The sequence below is a fragment of the Bombus huntii genome, chromosome 7, assembly GCF_024542735.1.
Source record: "Bombus huntii isolate Logan2020A chromosome 7, iyBomHunt1.1, whole genome shotgun sequence".
NCBI classification, from domain to species: domain Eukaryota; kingdom Metazoa; phylum Arthropoda; class Insecta; order Hymenoptera; family Apidae; genus Bombus; species Bombus huntii.
The window spans coordinates 11,326,035-11,342,565 of record NC_066244.1 but is presented as its reverse complement, the minus strand read 5'-3'; the positions used below and the strand labels follow the sequence as shown (position 1 = coordinate 11,342,565).

The window sequence follows — 16,531 nt, the reverse complement described above, 5'->3', positions numbered from 1 at the left end:
AACATACGATATCCAAATTTATGAAAAATTACTTATTCTGTAGATTGGGAAAAAGGTAAGTTCGAATTTATAGATAGATAACTTCATTTTCCTGTCTTTTAATCTTGAAGATTATTTTCATTATCATCATTAATATGCATAATGTGTTCCATCTAATATATAATATTAAATTCAACGTTCTTATGCTATTTCTTTATCGTAATACTTCTCGTCGCCTTCTTACGTTATTACAATTATAAAAAGAGATCTTACGCCTCGTTGTCAATTTATGTAACATTCCATAAATAAGATATCAGTGATAATTATATTTGTGACAACAGCCGTGCAGAAACGATCTTCTACCGTTCCTGTTATTCTGTTACAAAAATATCCTTGGTTCCGACTTTACCAGCTCTGATATGTTTTGCCGACCAGTCCTTATCTGCGTTCGATGCACTTGGTATCTCTCGCCTGTGCTGATACGGGGAGCTTATTATTATTCACCAGATAAAGAGTTTATCATTATCGGTTAAATACAAACATGTCGACGTAAGAATATTTTTATCTTCGATACAATTAATTATTACCGAACTTCTCTTCGAATTTGTGCATATGTAACATACACTTCATATACTTAATATATATAATAAAATTATAATTATACTGTAATTATAATGGTACACATATATTATAACTGACTACCTGTCATACTATTAATAAAATAACTTAAATAACGTATTTTTCAAAATAAGGTAGGTAATATACTTTTTATAGATCAACGAGCGTTTCAACGAGCGATCAACGAAAGAAAGATCTACGTGATCGACCGTGATGGTGTAGCCTGTGAGTAAAGACATCGCTAACATACGAGACAAAGTACTTCTCCGAACTGACGTAGTAGCGAAGACTGACGTATTATAACTTTTGTGACGTATTCGTAGTAAGAACGTGATGTCATAGATGCAACTAACCTACCGTAATCGAGAATATAATGGTGCATCAAACATAACCGGAGACTGGTAAATTTTAGGATTGGGAAAGTAGAAACAACGCGTTGGTCGATCAAGCTGCAATCGCCGCTGCACAAAAAACATACGATAAATTTTATCGAACAATTATTCTATTAATTAACTAAACTCTGATTGATGAAATCGTTGAAAAGTTTCATTTTAAATGATTAAATATGTTATTATTTACATTTATTTGTTTATTTAATGCGTGTAATATCTCTAATGAATATTTTACCACTTATATAATAACAACACGCGTGTATATATTCTAATGAAAGATTTATACATAATAATATATTTGAGATTGCTGTAATTACACGTTTGAAGATATTTTAACTTTTATTCACAAATTAACAAAATAGTTCGTTTTTGAACATAATTTAAACAATCGTTTCATTAAGTACATCAAAATATGAATTTTCATCGGAACACTAATTTGGGCAATTAAAAACTAATTGTTGTAGAATATATTTAATTAAGTGATAATTATATATTAATAATATTGAGGAAACAATGGAAGTTCAGTTATTTACTCCCAGTTATTGTTTATTTATTTATTTATTTTATATACGCGAATATAACAAATCTATAGCATTTATAAATATGTTATAAGAAGTCAAATTAAATGTTAAGCAAACTACACGATTTCATACTATTAATTATGTAAATTTTATGTGTTCATACTAGGTTTTCTCGATACTCTCCTATTATCCAGTAACCTTAGCGGCCAGCAACTTGTGTTAAAACCGTTTCAGCGAATACGAAGGTAAACATAGATAACAATAAATTGCAAGAAATTTTATTATAAAAAGTAGATTAAACGAATCTATAAGCCATACACGATCAGCAGCAAATAGAAGGTTAATGAATTTATATCATATTTATAACTCGTTTAACACATTGAACATTGCGGAAGTGTGAAAATATAATACAATAGGTTCGTAATAAATTAAATACAACAAATAAAATATTATTACCTGAATTATTAATAATGTTGTATTATCTACTACTCCCGATCATCTAGCAACAGAATTCTTTTTATTATCGCGTTCTTAATGAAATTTACAATCTGCAACGTGAACGAATAATAAATTTAAACATTAGACGTATTTGCAATATTATTTGTATAAAAATATAAATACAATATAATTACACAAAATAATTTAATTTCTTCGTAACTTCGATCAATTATTTAACGCATACGTGTCGATAAAATAAATATAAAATTGTTTATTTAATGTTTAAATACTATAGAGTGCAACGCGAGAAGCGTACATGTAACGGAATCTACAGAGCGTTACAACGTGAGTTTTGCAATTCATTTTGCAACTTACATTTTGCTGTAAATTTTACAACAATAAATAATGAACGATTTAGGCCTACGACTTTCAGAGGTCCACCGGTGTTCTAACGCAACCAATTCGTTGAATATCCCCGAGCTGAAGCGGAATCGAAATACCAAACGATACGCAAAGTACCGGCTTTTAAACAATGGATAAATGTTAATTGTTGTTAATAAAGAACACACATGTTGCTGATGCAACGGCGAACAGAGCCGCGGAAGAGGCTGCACCTGTAACACCAGTGCACGAAACGCAAACACACCTGGAACCTTTGACCTTTTCATCGACGCTCGGTCCTACCCTCTCCTCTCGACCACCCCTTTCCCTTACCCTTTCCCTTCGCTAGCTGCAGTTCGATGAAAATGTTGCACTGTGCGCAATGGTCTGCGGTGCAAATCAGGTTCTACCTCTTGCACCCTGAAAGGACCAGGAAATCGAGTTAACTAGCTTTGCAATCCCGGTTTCGTTGGTTGTTGCTTCATTTATTTAAACCCTTCAATGCTTCAGATTTAATGCTTCGAGAAAATGTAAAAAGGCAATTTGTCAGTTTAAATGTTTCGCGACGATCATCCCCTGTATTGATTGTTAAGAGTACAAGCACTTTAAGAGAAACAAAAAAACAAATGAAATGTTTTTTTCTACCGAAGCAATGCTATCTTATCTTGCGATAAAGGATCAGGTATTAGTGAAAGCAAAATATTTAATTATTAAATAAACGTAGATCCCTACTCAACGTGCTATTGGAAGAAAGCTGCCTCTTTTAACAGAATTATTGCTTTTATAAAAGTGTAAGTTTTTCTGAGTATTTCAAATTGTCTTAAAGCGAATGAACAACTTTTTTCTCTGACACCTGAAGTTCGAAATCGACCGATATAGTGCAAGGATTGTGTAAAAGTACAGAAAATGAAATAAACGTTACTTTTTATAAATAGCAAACGAATTCCATGAAACGAGTACATTGAAATCGATCTCATTCCTAATGGTATTTCATGTTTTTATAAAAATCACGCAAGAAATTTGTATTTTATTAAGCATACAGTATAATTTACTAATATATTAATAAATCATCCATAAAATGACGTGTTCACTGTTCACATGAACACGTGAAAAATCGAGCTCGTATATCCTTAAAAGACGCGATTCAACTACATAAACATTTCCTGGACATCTATGATAAATATTATACTATACGTAATAGTGTATAATAAATACGTCTTGGTTGTATTCGAAGATTATTTTTCAACTATATTAATTATGTAATGTATCTAAAAAATTTCAAGAAAATAATTAAAAACAATTAAGTCGTTTCAATTATTACTTTTCTTATAACATCACGATATCAAAATCAATTGCTATACGCACAATTTTTAGAGTTACCACTATATCATACAGGAAGCGACATCTTTACAGAAGCATAGTATAACTTTGCAACCTTTTATATAAACTATATAAATTATACCAAAGAAGTTCCTTATAATCGTACAATACAAAAATCGATTGAAAATACGAAGTAAAACGATAAAAACTGTAATGTAAAACTTATGACTAGTTACACATTCACGACATGTTGTCAGATAAAAATATGCAAAACAAACTCAACACAATATCACACGCATATAGCTAAATAAATAAACAACAAAAATTGACAAAGAAATAAAAAATAATGATTTAACATTATTGAGAAAACAAAGCCTGAAAAAAGAAGAAGAAAAGTCGAAACAAAATATCCAAAGTTAGCCCGAAGATCCAGAAACGCTAGAGTCGTCTCTGCTCTCGTACACAACACGCACACATAGACATCGGTTGACACACAACGAAACACTTAGTGAGCTGAAATATTTTCACATTGCGAAATCTACGGAGCAAAGTGGATCGAGGGTTGGCCCGGACATCAATAGCCATCAATCATCTGAAAATTTCGGCAACGCGCTGGACAACCCGAGAGGTAGGATACTATCACCATAGTAGAGTTGTTCGGGACCATCGAATGAGGATGGGAGGAGGTGAGTGGCAAAGGGGGAGGGACCAGGAGGAACGTTCGATACCTCCAAAAACGCGGGCCAAGCCAGTACTAAAGCACCTGCATGAATTCAGTTGCCGCGCTTACGATGCTTCGTGTATGCTTCGCTGTGATATCTGGACTCGTAGGTATGCGTGAATTTGTGATAAACACGAAGACAGGCTGATATGAGGGTGCGTGAGCAATCATGCAAGAAACAGATACAGATATATGCAGTCAAAGAAAAGGGGCAACGTATAAAATAATAATAATAGGATTCGCGGTGGAGTTCGAACGCGATGAAATAACGCAAAACATCGTGTTCCTTGGATTTTCCATTTAGTATTTTAAATGAATATTCAGGAGATAATCGTTTGACGATACGAAATGGATGATATTCATTTGGAATATTTAGAGGATTATTTTTTATTATAACTTACGTATAAAAGTAAGTGTTAGACTAACATCACTTTTTAAACGAAATGGACTATTTTCAGAATATCGTATTCTGTAGAAACCATTTAAAACTTCCCTGTTTAGGTATATAATTTGTTCGTGACTCGCAAAAATGTTGTACGTATGAATAGTATATCTTCAACTATGAAGCTAAGTTTAGGCGAAGGTAAATTCTGGATGTTTAAGAAACGATGGAGTTTTTGAAAAGAAGAAACTAGAATCCAGAAGGTAAGATTCAAAGCGTTACGACGAATATTATTCACAAAATTCCAAACATTTATTCTTTTAATATCCATAAATAACGGAAGATAAAGATAATTTATATCCAAGACTGTCAGTGTCGTTATATCTACGCATTATACAATTTTCTATTTTCTACATTTGTCAAACCTACTTCATATAAATCATTCTATAAGAGCGTAATACAACGAACAGATGTTTTTACGCTACGCTTCCGCCATTCATATACTGTAAAAGAAAACAATTTACAACTCATGTGTACAAATAAGACAATATGATAATTACTATATAAACAAATACTACAGTGATCAACAGAGATAAGTGCCTCCTTCGTCCCCGTGTCATCACGCTAATCAACTTCTCATCTATTTTCTATATCAGTAAGTTTGAATGTACGCGCTTTTCGTTAGTCAGAGAAGAAGTAGCAACCTACTCAAAGTCATGCTATTCTAGTACAAAGACGACTACTCGTAGATGACACGCGCAGTTGGCGCGCATGGAAGCACGAATTACACGCGGCAACGACGTGACGCACCACCAATTACTGCGAAGGCGCCATTTTCACGTAACAGGTTGGATAAACTATTCGTTAAAAACAATTATAATGAAAAATACACCTGCTTGCAACGAATAATAAGACCAAATGCTCGTAAGACGAATTGTATTATTTTCTATTGTTAAATAAATACGATTTAAATTGAATGAAAATTATGATATAAATTATTAAAAGATATTAAATTGAAATAAATTAAACTCAATATTTACATATGGCTCATCAAAATTTCTACTGTAACATTTATATATATATATATTTTTTTTATATATATTTATATATGTGTATATATATAGACATTCGTAATTTTTTCTGCAAAGTTTGTTCTAAAAAATGTACTTTATATAATATTGAAAAAATTTCATTTGAATGAATATTTGAATTACATTTTACGCATTTTGTCATCCGTTAAATCATTGTCTGATACACATTTCTCGATAATTTTGATACCATGTATAATATCAGATTTTTAAGTTTCGTTCAATTATACATAGATATGATGCGATCTACTGGTATTACGAATGAATTAAAACGAATGAATAGTCGAAGGAAACTATTCTACAAATTGATCGTCTCATATAATGATTTAAAAAAATACGATAATAAAATTAGCATGTAAGACAATATTTCTGGTTGCTGATAAATATTAAGAATGTTGCTCTCGGTTTATCATATATACACCACTTATGATAACTAGAAGTTACTTTACGTTTGAATGTTCCGTAATTTTCCATTGTTTCACCTATCTCGGCTACTTCCATTACAAAATCGTTAAAAAATCATCAAAACGCTTCATTCCTCATGTTCGACTGCAGTAGATTATCCACTCGATCGTTAATTCACTCACTCGTACATACTAAATGTGATATAATAATTATCAAGATTGTTAGAAACGGGCCAGAAAGTATGGAGGGGAGAAAGAGAGGATGCTATCCGCCTACAACCGTATAAGGAGCCCGCGCATTTACTAGGAGAGTACGCGATCCAGATAGGTTATGCCTTGCTCCCTTATTTTCCTGAGCTCCTGGTACTATAGCCACGTGTTTCTGGCACGTCAATCTGCCAGTGTACCACGCTATAAACAGACATCTACGTACTTCATGCAAGCCTGGTAGTTGGAAGTTGTGATTAGAATGCACGTGGCCTTGCGGAATCTCTATTGACGCAATCGTCAATAATACTTCTGATACCCTATACCCGTAAGAACTTTTGAAGCAAGCAAATAATTTAAATTCAAATTGTATTCTTTATATAAGGCGTAATCTGAATATTGTACGATACTCCTGACGCATAGGTATCGATTTTGTCAGTATTTCATTAAATTTGTATAATTTCAATGCTATATGGTATAAGTAGTGAAAAGATTTTTCAAAATTCCTTTTCTTATGTATTAATTACTCTTAGAAAATTGCATTACTAGTTAATATCGGAGGACATCGTAGTATTTTCTTACGTTTGTTGTAGTAGTCAATTGTTAATATTTATACGTAAGTAAATTACGTTTTACGAATGTGATACATGATATTTATACTTGGAAATTACTCTACTTAAATAATGATAAATAACAAAGCAATAGATTGAAATTAAAGAATAATAAATTAATCTCCGTATCACTGAATTAATTTTTGCTTTTGTATAATTTATTGTGTCGTACATTTTGTTTCATTGAATATTAGTCTAATTATAAAGCTTTGAGTATATAGTAATAATATAACACGTATGTTTGCATATGCGAATTTGATAAATAAAATAAAATAAATATATTATACTAATAATATACAATATATAATAATATAGCATAATAATAATATATTTATTATTGAATCGAGCAAGCGTTCATTTTCACCGCATATGATTTTAATTAAGCGTGCTTCTAAGAAAAGTTGCTTCTTGTAACACTAAATGTAAGTTAAATTGTAAATTAAAAACTATTCCATTGAACCTTGTTCAATCATTTTTTCTATTAGTTTTGTAATGGTTAATCACTTTTTTGTTAACGTTAAATGTATTATGGAAAGGTAAAGAACGACTTGTCGTTGCAGATGTAAGTTTTGGAAGCTGATTTAATTGACATGTTTTATTTTACATCTCATATATAGAGAGAAATTCCCGTAAAGAGAACTTATGTTAATTATATATATAAATCAAACCATTTTCTTCTAACTACTATCTGCTGTACATACAAAATATTATACAATAACACACACTTGTGTGTGCCATAATTTCTTAAGCATAACAGGTATAAATACGATATTTTCTATTTTAATAAAATATATAATAGCTCAATTGATATAATATCTCAAAAATATAGAAAGTTCATTAAAATACAAATGTTAGAAGACTAAAGGTATTAAAATCATAAAATATGAAAACGCTAGAATAATCAATTCAAAATGCTCGTAATCAAGATTCGGTACATAACACTATGTATTCACTTGATTCTACTACCATCGTTTTAAATATGTACATATGTATATCTATATCTACATATATGAAACAGAGGTTAGATAGCAATATATATATATACGTAACCCATGCAATGTTATTCATAGTTCTTATCGCAACATGAACGCCTGATAATCAATCCGCGGCTCGCGAAGTCCTTGCGGCCACATTATGCGTCGTCGTACGAACGTAGCCGCGGTCGCGTCGTTGAAGGCGTGTGGAAAAACGTAAAGGGCTAGTCTTCGGCCGTGATTATATTTCGATACATGGCGTGCTTACTTAGGTATCGTTGACACTCGCCAAGACTCCTCACCTGCCCATCAAAAGACGTAAAGTCATCCACATTGGCCAACCAAGGAACCGGATTGCACGTGAGAAAGGAGGTTATGCGGTAACCTAGATGGCGCAGTGGTAGATGCGCGGTAACCTAGATGGCGCAGTGGTAGATGCGCGGTAACCTAGATGGCGCAGTGGTAGATGCGCGGTAACGATGCGCAGGACACGTTGCGACTCTTATACCTTCATGTACGTCTAGTAGTTACTTGGCGAAATGTGGACGCCTTTCGGGAACTGTTTTTCTTGGCACCCTGAAGTGTACCCCGGGTGCGTCCAATTACCTGTGAGGGCATATTAGGTGACGAAGGAGACTGCAGCGGTATACTTTGTCAGGTCATGAACGCCAGAATCTTGGAAATAGCCACCTTAAACTGTTTTACCCTCGCATACGTCGGTAAGATCATTTTCATCGTTTGTGTCATTTCTCCAGCGCTACTCAGCTTTGAATGGCTACAGAGCTGCGACTTTGAATTTCAATTTTCTGAAAATTTGAATTTTTTGTTAAATTACATAGTAATCTTTTCTCAAAACTTTGAACTATATAATAATATATACTTAAATATAAAATAATCTTTACATTCCTTTTAATGCAGGGAATAAAAATATGTGCAATGTTATGGTGGAGGGTAGGTTGCCTTTATTTTCACAAATTATAAAAACACATAGCAAAGAGTGAAATAGAAATATTGAAAGGTACGAGAGTCTTCTCTTCGATTAATCTTCATCATCGCTAATTATTCTATGAGTTGACCTGTGTTGATTACGTTGGTTTTGCGCTGGTTCTTCCTCGTCGTCACTAATTATCGTTTTAATGCTTTTCTGCCTGGTAGCTTGAGACGTTAGTGGCTCCTCTTCCTCGTCGCTATCCAGCAGACGACGTTTTTTCACGCTATCATTTTTCTCGTCATCGGATCGAGGTCTTTTCCCGTCACCTACTATAAATTTACAAATAACGAATAATTATAAAATATAATATAACATTTCCTATATTTTTCATGTTATACAGCTGTTAGTTTTCTTTCTACCTTCAGCCATTTCAGCATCATCAGCATTGGTCTTTATTTCCAATTCAGAGTCAGACGAATCATCGAATGCAATAATACGTCCATCAAACTTTCTCTTTCCAGATTTTGATTTTTCTACAATTAATGGAGAATATTAGATTTGGTTTGGTTGAGATATTGATCAATTGCTGAATAGGTTTGCTGGTAAATCTCTAAAGTTCAAAATGTTTAACTGATTCCCTCAACAGAGGGCAGAGGAAGGTCCCCTCAACATAGTTGTCTCGTTGGAATGTAGAAATACGTACCGACTGGCTGCGAGTCATTTGCTTTTGCTTCCTCTATTTCTACATCATCACATTCAATCGGTGATGAGAGAATTGTGGTCTTTTTCAATGGCTTCGGCATAGAATGAACGTTAGTTTCCATATCAGAATCGCGGGAAGTTGATGGTTGTGGCTCAGCTAAAAATATACAACAAAGTATTTAACGGCTGATAGTCAACGTTACTTAATTTTACAGATATCTTTAAGAAATGCATATATGTTTAGAAAAATTTTTGAGAGACAGTAGGTACTCCATTATTACGTTATAAGTATATATCCTATTATTAAATTATATAAATTATAATAAAAATTAGATTAAGATGTAAGAGAGAATAAAAACAGTTAGAATCATATTAAGCATGTTATAAATCAGTTAAACGTAAAATATTTTAGAATTACATAATAATAAATAAAAATCTCATACGTAAATATTATTTTAATAAATATATTTTTATGTACCGTACGATAAAGTATTAGTATTAAACATTGTAAGCAAATTTATGAAAATTACGTACCTTTAGAAGTGAAATATTTTTTAATATTTTCTAAAACGTCTTCATCATCGCTTTCACTGTTTCTATCGTTATCAGATTCCACCTTCGCCGATGTTGCTTCTGATTATAAAATACAAAAGGAGATATTAAACAAATGTAGTGCATAGTAATCTATTACACGCGTATTCACATTCATCTTAAAAGTATATAATCATTATTAGATTTAATGATATATAGAATTTTAATCGTACCGAATGAAAATTGATAAAAGTAATTGAAAATATTGTTTCGTTGCTTGGGAAACTTAGAAAACGAAGAGATTAGCCACATATGTACACACAATCTATCGTTTAAATTTCAATTTCAAAATATCTGCAGATATTGAAAATCGTATTAATGACTGAATGAATTTATTATTTCATACAATACTTATTGTAATATCATATTTTTATAACTTCTATTTTTATATAATTGTTACTAAAAATTTCTATTAGTCACATTAAACAGTTTCTTCCTTCTAACAATAACACGTCCATTTTCTTTCCTTAAAGAATAAAATGTTTAATCCTACATCATTATACAAATCAAAAGTGTTCTTATTTTCTATAAATAGTTATGTATACAAAAGAGAAAAGACATAATACCTTCGGCAATGAAGTTTCCTGCCAACGAAGACTCGATAAGATTACAGCGCTTCTGAATCATCGATCTAGGCATATTAGATGGTATGCGCCAATAAGATTCTTGTTCATCAGCAGGAGGTGTGAATCCCATAGCTCGAATAAGCTTCTGGAAGCTCGGTGAATCCATCGCAGCAGACGAATAATCTGTCAGCGGGACTAAGGGGATACCTTCGCAGCTTTCCTCGTCTCGATCGTCCAGGACATCTAGTAGGGATTCCTTGATCCATTCTAGAGCGTCGCTCATATCTGATTTATCAAAATGTCTGTTATTACGTTTTTCTATAAGGATGAGTATATTAGTAATACAAAGAATTTGAAATAAATTATAAGAACAATTTATTTCCATATTGATAATTCGAATAAATATGTTGAATATAACACTAGAACTTTTCCTAGATAATAATAAACAATGAACTCGTGCAGTAAATTAGTTTATTACTTTTGCGCATGAATAACTCAACCATTTTTTTCAATCTATTAATTTCTCGTTCTCTCGATTGCAATATTTCGATTAAGATTTTATAAATCAATATGTAACTTTGTCTTCAATTCTTGTCTGGAAATCTTTTCTTACAAGAGATCTTTTCAGTAAAACTGTTGAATCTTTGAAGAAACTTTAAATGTAAATCATGTGATAAAATAGACGAAAGTTGAAGAGATTAATTTTGCCCCAAGTGTCATTGAAACCTGTGTCGCTGCCTGAAAGAAATGGTATTCTGATAGATGACAAGCACATTGGTTCGACATAAAAGAACTACAGGGTCGTTCTGTAACCATGTCTTTGCCAAAATCCATGGGGATAAACTGGTATTTCGCGTGCTACATTTGTACCGCAAACAGGGGTTTCTTTGACAAATCATTACTTTTCCCATTTTATTTCTTTTCACTCTTGAACGACCACTGCAGATCATTCTGCCCTTTCGCGCCCTCGAAATAATGTTCCAAGTATCTACCCTGAATTTTATTCTCATAAATCACTGAGACCATACTGTGTAAAATCGACGAAAGAGGGAGTGATACGGTATTACTCACTTTTTTCGATGACATCCTTCAAGAGTCCGGATAATTGTGCATCCGTGTAAACCATCGTTGGCTGTTTTTTCGCATTTTTCTTCTTTCCCTTGTTCGTTGGTGTATTGGGAGCCACGTTCCTATTGCTCGAGGATTTCCCAGCTTCTTCGTCGCTACTTTCATCCTCGTCGGAATTACTGGCAGACTGCGTTTCCCACGACGATTTACCTTTTTACAAAGTAACGGGAAATGAATATAAACGTTTTTCGATATAGCTTCTCTCGGTTCCAGGCATTTGCGAAAAATGTATTTCAAATACATACATTCATGATACGAAAGTCAAGTTGCATAAAAATATAGATCTATGTGCGTTAATCTGTTACCATAATCGTGATTAGTCAAGAAATATATTGTTCAATATTTCTAGATTAATATCTTTTTGTTTACTCGTTTCCTGAAAAAATTAAGATTTCGTCTTAATTTCTTCAAGCTGTTTGTTAATTCGCTTTTGCAATCGCGTTTATTTAATCCGTATACAAATTTATTATTTTGCGATATCTTATCTCAAAGTAATATAGCAATTTAAGGAAAACGATAGAACGCACAATAGTAATAGGAACCGAAAGAGAATATTAGAAAATATATTAAAATGGCAGGGAGGAAATAGAATCTTCATTAAGATTCTGAAAATTTGAAAATTCTTTCTGTCTTTCGATAGTGAATCAATGCATCATAAAGTCGGAGGAGTACAAGAAGTTTGAATGTACGATACTCGAGTTAAGACCATAGACAACTACGTTACATATCCGCGTATTGCGCTGCAACGAGTTCTTAAAATATTCAAGCAACTATCCAAAACAAGATATACTCGTTGATATTTCCATAGTTTTAATCTTAGAAAAAGAAATTGAAACTTGAATATTGTATTACATTGTGGCAAAAACAGAAGATATTCCTGTAACATTGTAATTTTCGAACTTTGGAAGTTCAAATTTCCAAAGCTCGGCGAAGTTCATTAACTTTAATGAAATTCGAAGAAATTTAAACGTTCGCCGAATTAACACAAAATGAACGTGGAAGTAATAAATGAATCGATCTCGTTGTGCGTCGCTCGTGAAGTACAATCGCAAAGAAAAGGAGTTTGCACGAGCATGGTGGAAAATGAACATGTAATCAATTTGCTATAGGCTTGACATGTATCGATTTGAGATTTTTTACGATAGAATATTACTCTTAGATACAGACAGAGAAGATGTTAATTACATCACCGTGTACTGTACCTTTTTCCTTTTCAATTTAACTGCTGATCCCTAGGTTTCGAAGATCTTTCAAGTATTCACGATCAATAAAACATTGTTCATGTGATTTGTTATAAAAAATGCTTAAAATTTTTGCCTACTATTACGAGCCATGGACTGTGAACAGCGCGAGAACACGGACGTACATTTTTCGTATTTTTCGAAACGTACAAAAAAAAATTCACTAGAAGATACACGTAAAATGACAAACATTATGATTTTTATTAATTTAATTTTATTAATATGAATTAAAGAAAAAATTAAAAGCAATAATATTCGCCATTAGAAACTTAAAAAAAAAATATAAACAACTTTAGAGGTAGATAATTTCTACAGATACTTCAACATCTTTTCAGAAGTGTCGATCTTCCAGCAAATCAAGAATATTTCCTGTCTTCACGTGCGTTCCTAAAGTGTTTCGATCGGCGCACATGCGATATTAAGATCCACCGTAGCATCGGGAAACATACCGGGTGTTCCGGCTTGCGAAATCTTATTTGAGGAAGAGGCGATGAGATAGAGGCGAGGAAACGTCGTTTCAATAGCACGTAAGCCGAGACAAAAGTTTGCTTTTATACTTCATCTCCTAACCTTATATATCTAGAATGCGATCTATCGTAGTACATTGAATACAAATAAGCGGACGTGGAGGGAAACAGAAAAACAATAACAATGATAAATATGAAATTCCTTGCGGCGTAATGGGGAACAGGGACGAGTGATATTGGCATGGGAGCAGGAAAACCACGACTGGAATTCGCGTTTTTCGATATTAAATAACAGAATTTGTATTCTGCAACGATTCTGTTATGAACCGCTTTGCCGCTTCTGCAGAACTCCGAACTAGAAACGCAAATATTATTTCAACCGTACCTTCTGCGTACATATTCTTGCATGCCTCGTGGAACCAGTTAAATGTGTGTTCATTTGGCATGTAATTGATCATGATCCGTTCATGAAAATGTAAAAGATATTCTAAGTGTGAAAGATATTCTTATTTTAGTAGTTTGAAATTTTTGTTTGAAACAGTTGTTGGAAATAAATTCTTAAATAGATTGAACAATTGTACACATTGAATGGGTTATTTTAATAGGATAAGAATAAATGTTGTAATAACAAGATATCGTTATTTCCATTTGGCGGAGGTAAGATAAATGAAAGATAAGACAAGAATAGGAAGATATAATAATACTAAGTACAATTTACTTGTTTCTTGCTAAGTAATATTGTATTTATCTCAGCATTGGTCTATGCAGAATTGTAGTTGTCTTGTATTTGTTTATTAGGTTTAAAATTTCTCTTTTAAACTAATCTTTGACAAACGTAAGTATTTTAATATTCCTTTATGAAGAATTAAAAAAATTCATCAAATAATGTATGCAAAAGATATATGATTCTATCGAGAAAAAGAGAAAGGAAGTGGTATTTATCGTGCAACTAGAATTCTGGAAATTGTAGAAATGTCACAATCTTCCTACTTAAACTTTCTCTCGTTATCAAATTTATTTCCACTGTCGATCATTTCAATCTTTTACGATTTCATTACTTATGGGTATTTCGTGACGTATCCTATTGTATATTACGACTTGAAATTCAATTCAACGATCGCAGATTTCCAAAGGTCAAACAAGAAGAAATACTCTATCTCTGTAACTTATTGCTTCTGATGTTATCGATAAAAAAAAATGTTTCCAATCATAACCAATGAAAAGAAACTTCTACAAGAGGATTTTGTACAAATTGATCTCGTCTCTGGTTTCCTCGCCATATTTATCTCAGCTGCTGCTCACTTCCCTTAATTCACCGTCAAGCGTCACTTGCTCCATCCAAAAACGAGTTCACAGCGTGCAGTCGCTGGCAATCGTGTTAGCAGAGAGAACTGATCGAATGGGAATAGTCGCAGCATCTAAGGATGGTAAGAAAGACAGATGCGAATGGAATGGGATAGGATTGGCCGGAACAAGGTCTGCTTCAGAGCCGCTCGAGACCGGAGAAAAGGCTGGGAAAAGAGGCAGAGGTAACCGGCCATAGAACGTGAACGCGGAAAAAGAGAAAGTGAACACTTACCGTGGTTGCTTTTTCTGGATCGCTTTTTGCGCAACTCCTTGCGATCCGTGGCCAATCCTAATTCCAAAAGCTTCTCCTTGATCTTTGGCTTCGGCCGCTTTATTGTGAGCCCATTGAAGATCAAGTCCACGGGATCTGGATGTACACAACATAAATCGTATTGGTATTAATTCGTTATTCGAGGGGATGAAATGTTGATTCAATACGATAGAAAGCCAAGGGAACAGGTCAAACTTAGAAAATTACATGGAACCTTTCGATAAAATTATTGGATGTTTGTTCGTAGTTCGATAATATTTAAAAAGTAATGTAACCAGAGCCGAGTAAGATACCATTTCTATTAAAATACTAAATATTACATAATAAATAATTTACTTCGTTTCAGATAATGTGTGTGTATCTTTGAGAATGAAACGTTTCATTTGTTGGGGAAAGTTTTTGATATAATATCTAACTATTATTTGAGGGCAACTGAGAATACTGCAGCTTTATTTAGCTTTGATAGATTGATGCTTTCGTCCATACGAGAGTACATAATCTACGTGATAAAAACATCGAATGATGAGTGACTATACTTAACGTAAATATATATAAAACTAGTTCACAAATTATTATTATTTCTTGCGCTTTGTTATAATATCATTTCTCTAGTGAATTATTGAGAAAAACGATAGACTATAGTGATACGTTTAAATGTAATAGTTTGATAAATGAAATTCCAGAATTCTACACGGGACGTAGTCGAGGTAAAAATGATATTATCAAAGTTTCAAAGAGAAAAGAACGAAGTTGATTTTCGGGAATTTTCATGGAGCACGGTGGGCTGAGAATAATTTTGAGCGTTAAAACCATGGGAAGCGGGGTAAACGCACGAGAATGAAGCAAGTTTTACAAGACTTCTGAAAATCTTTCTGTCTGAAAGGATATTATTCTTCGGCGTCCCGACGGAGTCCGAATTATTGCTGCAAGCAGCAGCCAGCCGTCACCGATGTTCGGTGCTTAATTAAATTTCGAGAATCGTCACGGGTGCTAATGAATTCCCGAACGAACATTCGCAAAATTCTTCAACTGTTTCAAGGCGCGGTCAGCCAGACCTCGCGCATTCCCCGCCAAATTATATTGTATCTCTGAGATATTCATCACTTATGAAATTCAACAGGCCGACTGTTCATTAAAAATTACCATCGTCCTGCTTCAGTTGTTCCCAAAGTTCCGTAAGCTGACTGATCTCGTCCTCGGACCATACCTTTGGAAGTCTCTTCTGTACCTCGTTTCGTATAGTCTGAAACA

General features: G+C 33.2%; 1 protein-coding gene and 1 long non-coding RNA gene across 3 annotated transcripts in view; one reads left to right on the top strand and one right to left on the bottom strand.

Annotated features, from left to right (window-relative positions):
- The first annotated feature begins 8,620 nt into the window (after positions 1-8,620).
- Positions 8,621-14,229, top strand: LOC126867989 (uncharacterized). The gene is made up of 3 exons (XR_007690505.1): positions 8,621-8,755; positions 13,531-13,722; positions 13,796-14,229. It is a non-coding gene; the product is annotated as an uncharacterized LOC126867989 (long non-coding RNA).
- The window catches only part of LOC126867987 (protein timeless homolog), a 264,044-nt gene continuing 256,488 nt past the window's right edge, over positions 8,976-16,531 (bottom strand). For both annotated transcript variants that reach the window (XM_050623096.1, XM_050623097.1), the window contains 8 exons: positions 16,424-16,523; positions 15,242-15,376; positions 11,898-12,104; positions 10,827-11,111; positions 10,204-10,302; positions 9,671-9,826; positions 9,387-9,500; positions 8,976-9,296 (listed from right to left, as the gene is read on the bottom strand). In XM_050623096.1, the coding sequence (XP_050479053.1) occupies positions 9,076-9,296; positions 9,387-9,500; positions 9,671-9,826; positions 10,204-10,302; positions 10,827-11,111; positions 11,898-12,104; positions 15,242-15,376; positions 16,424-16,523 (1,317 nt within the window). In that variant the 3' untranslated portion in view covers positions 8,976-9,075. The remainder of the gene's footprint in view (positions 9,297-9,386; positions 9,501-9,670; positions 9,827-10,203; positions 10,303-10,826; positions 11,112-11,897; positions 12,105-15,241; positions 15,377-16,423; positions 16,524-16,531) is intronic.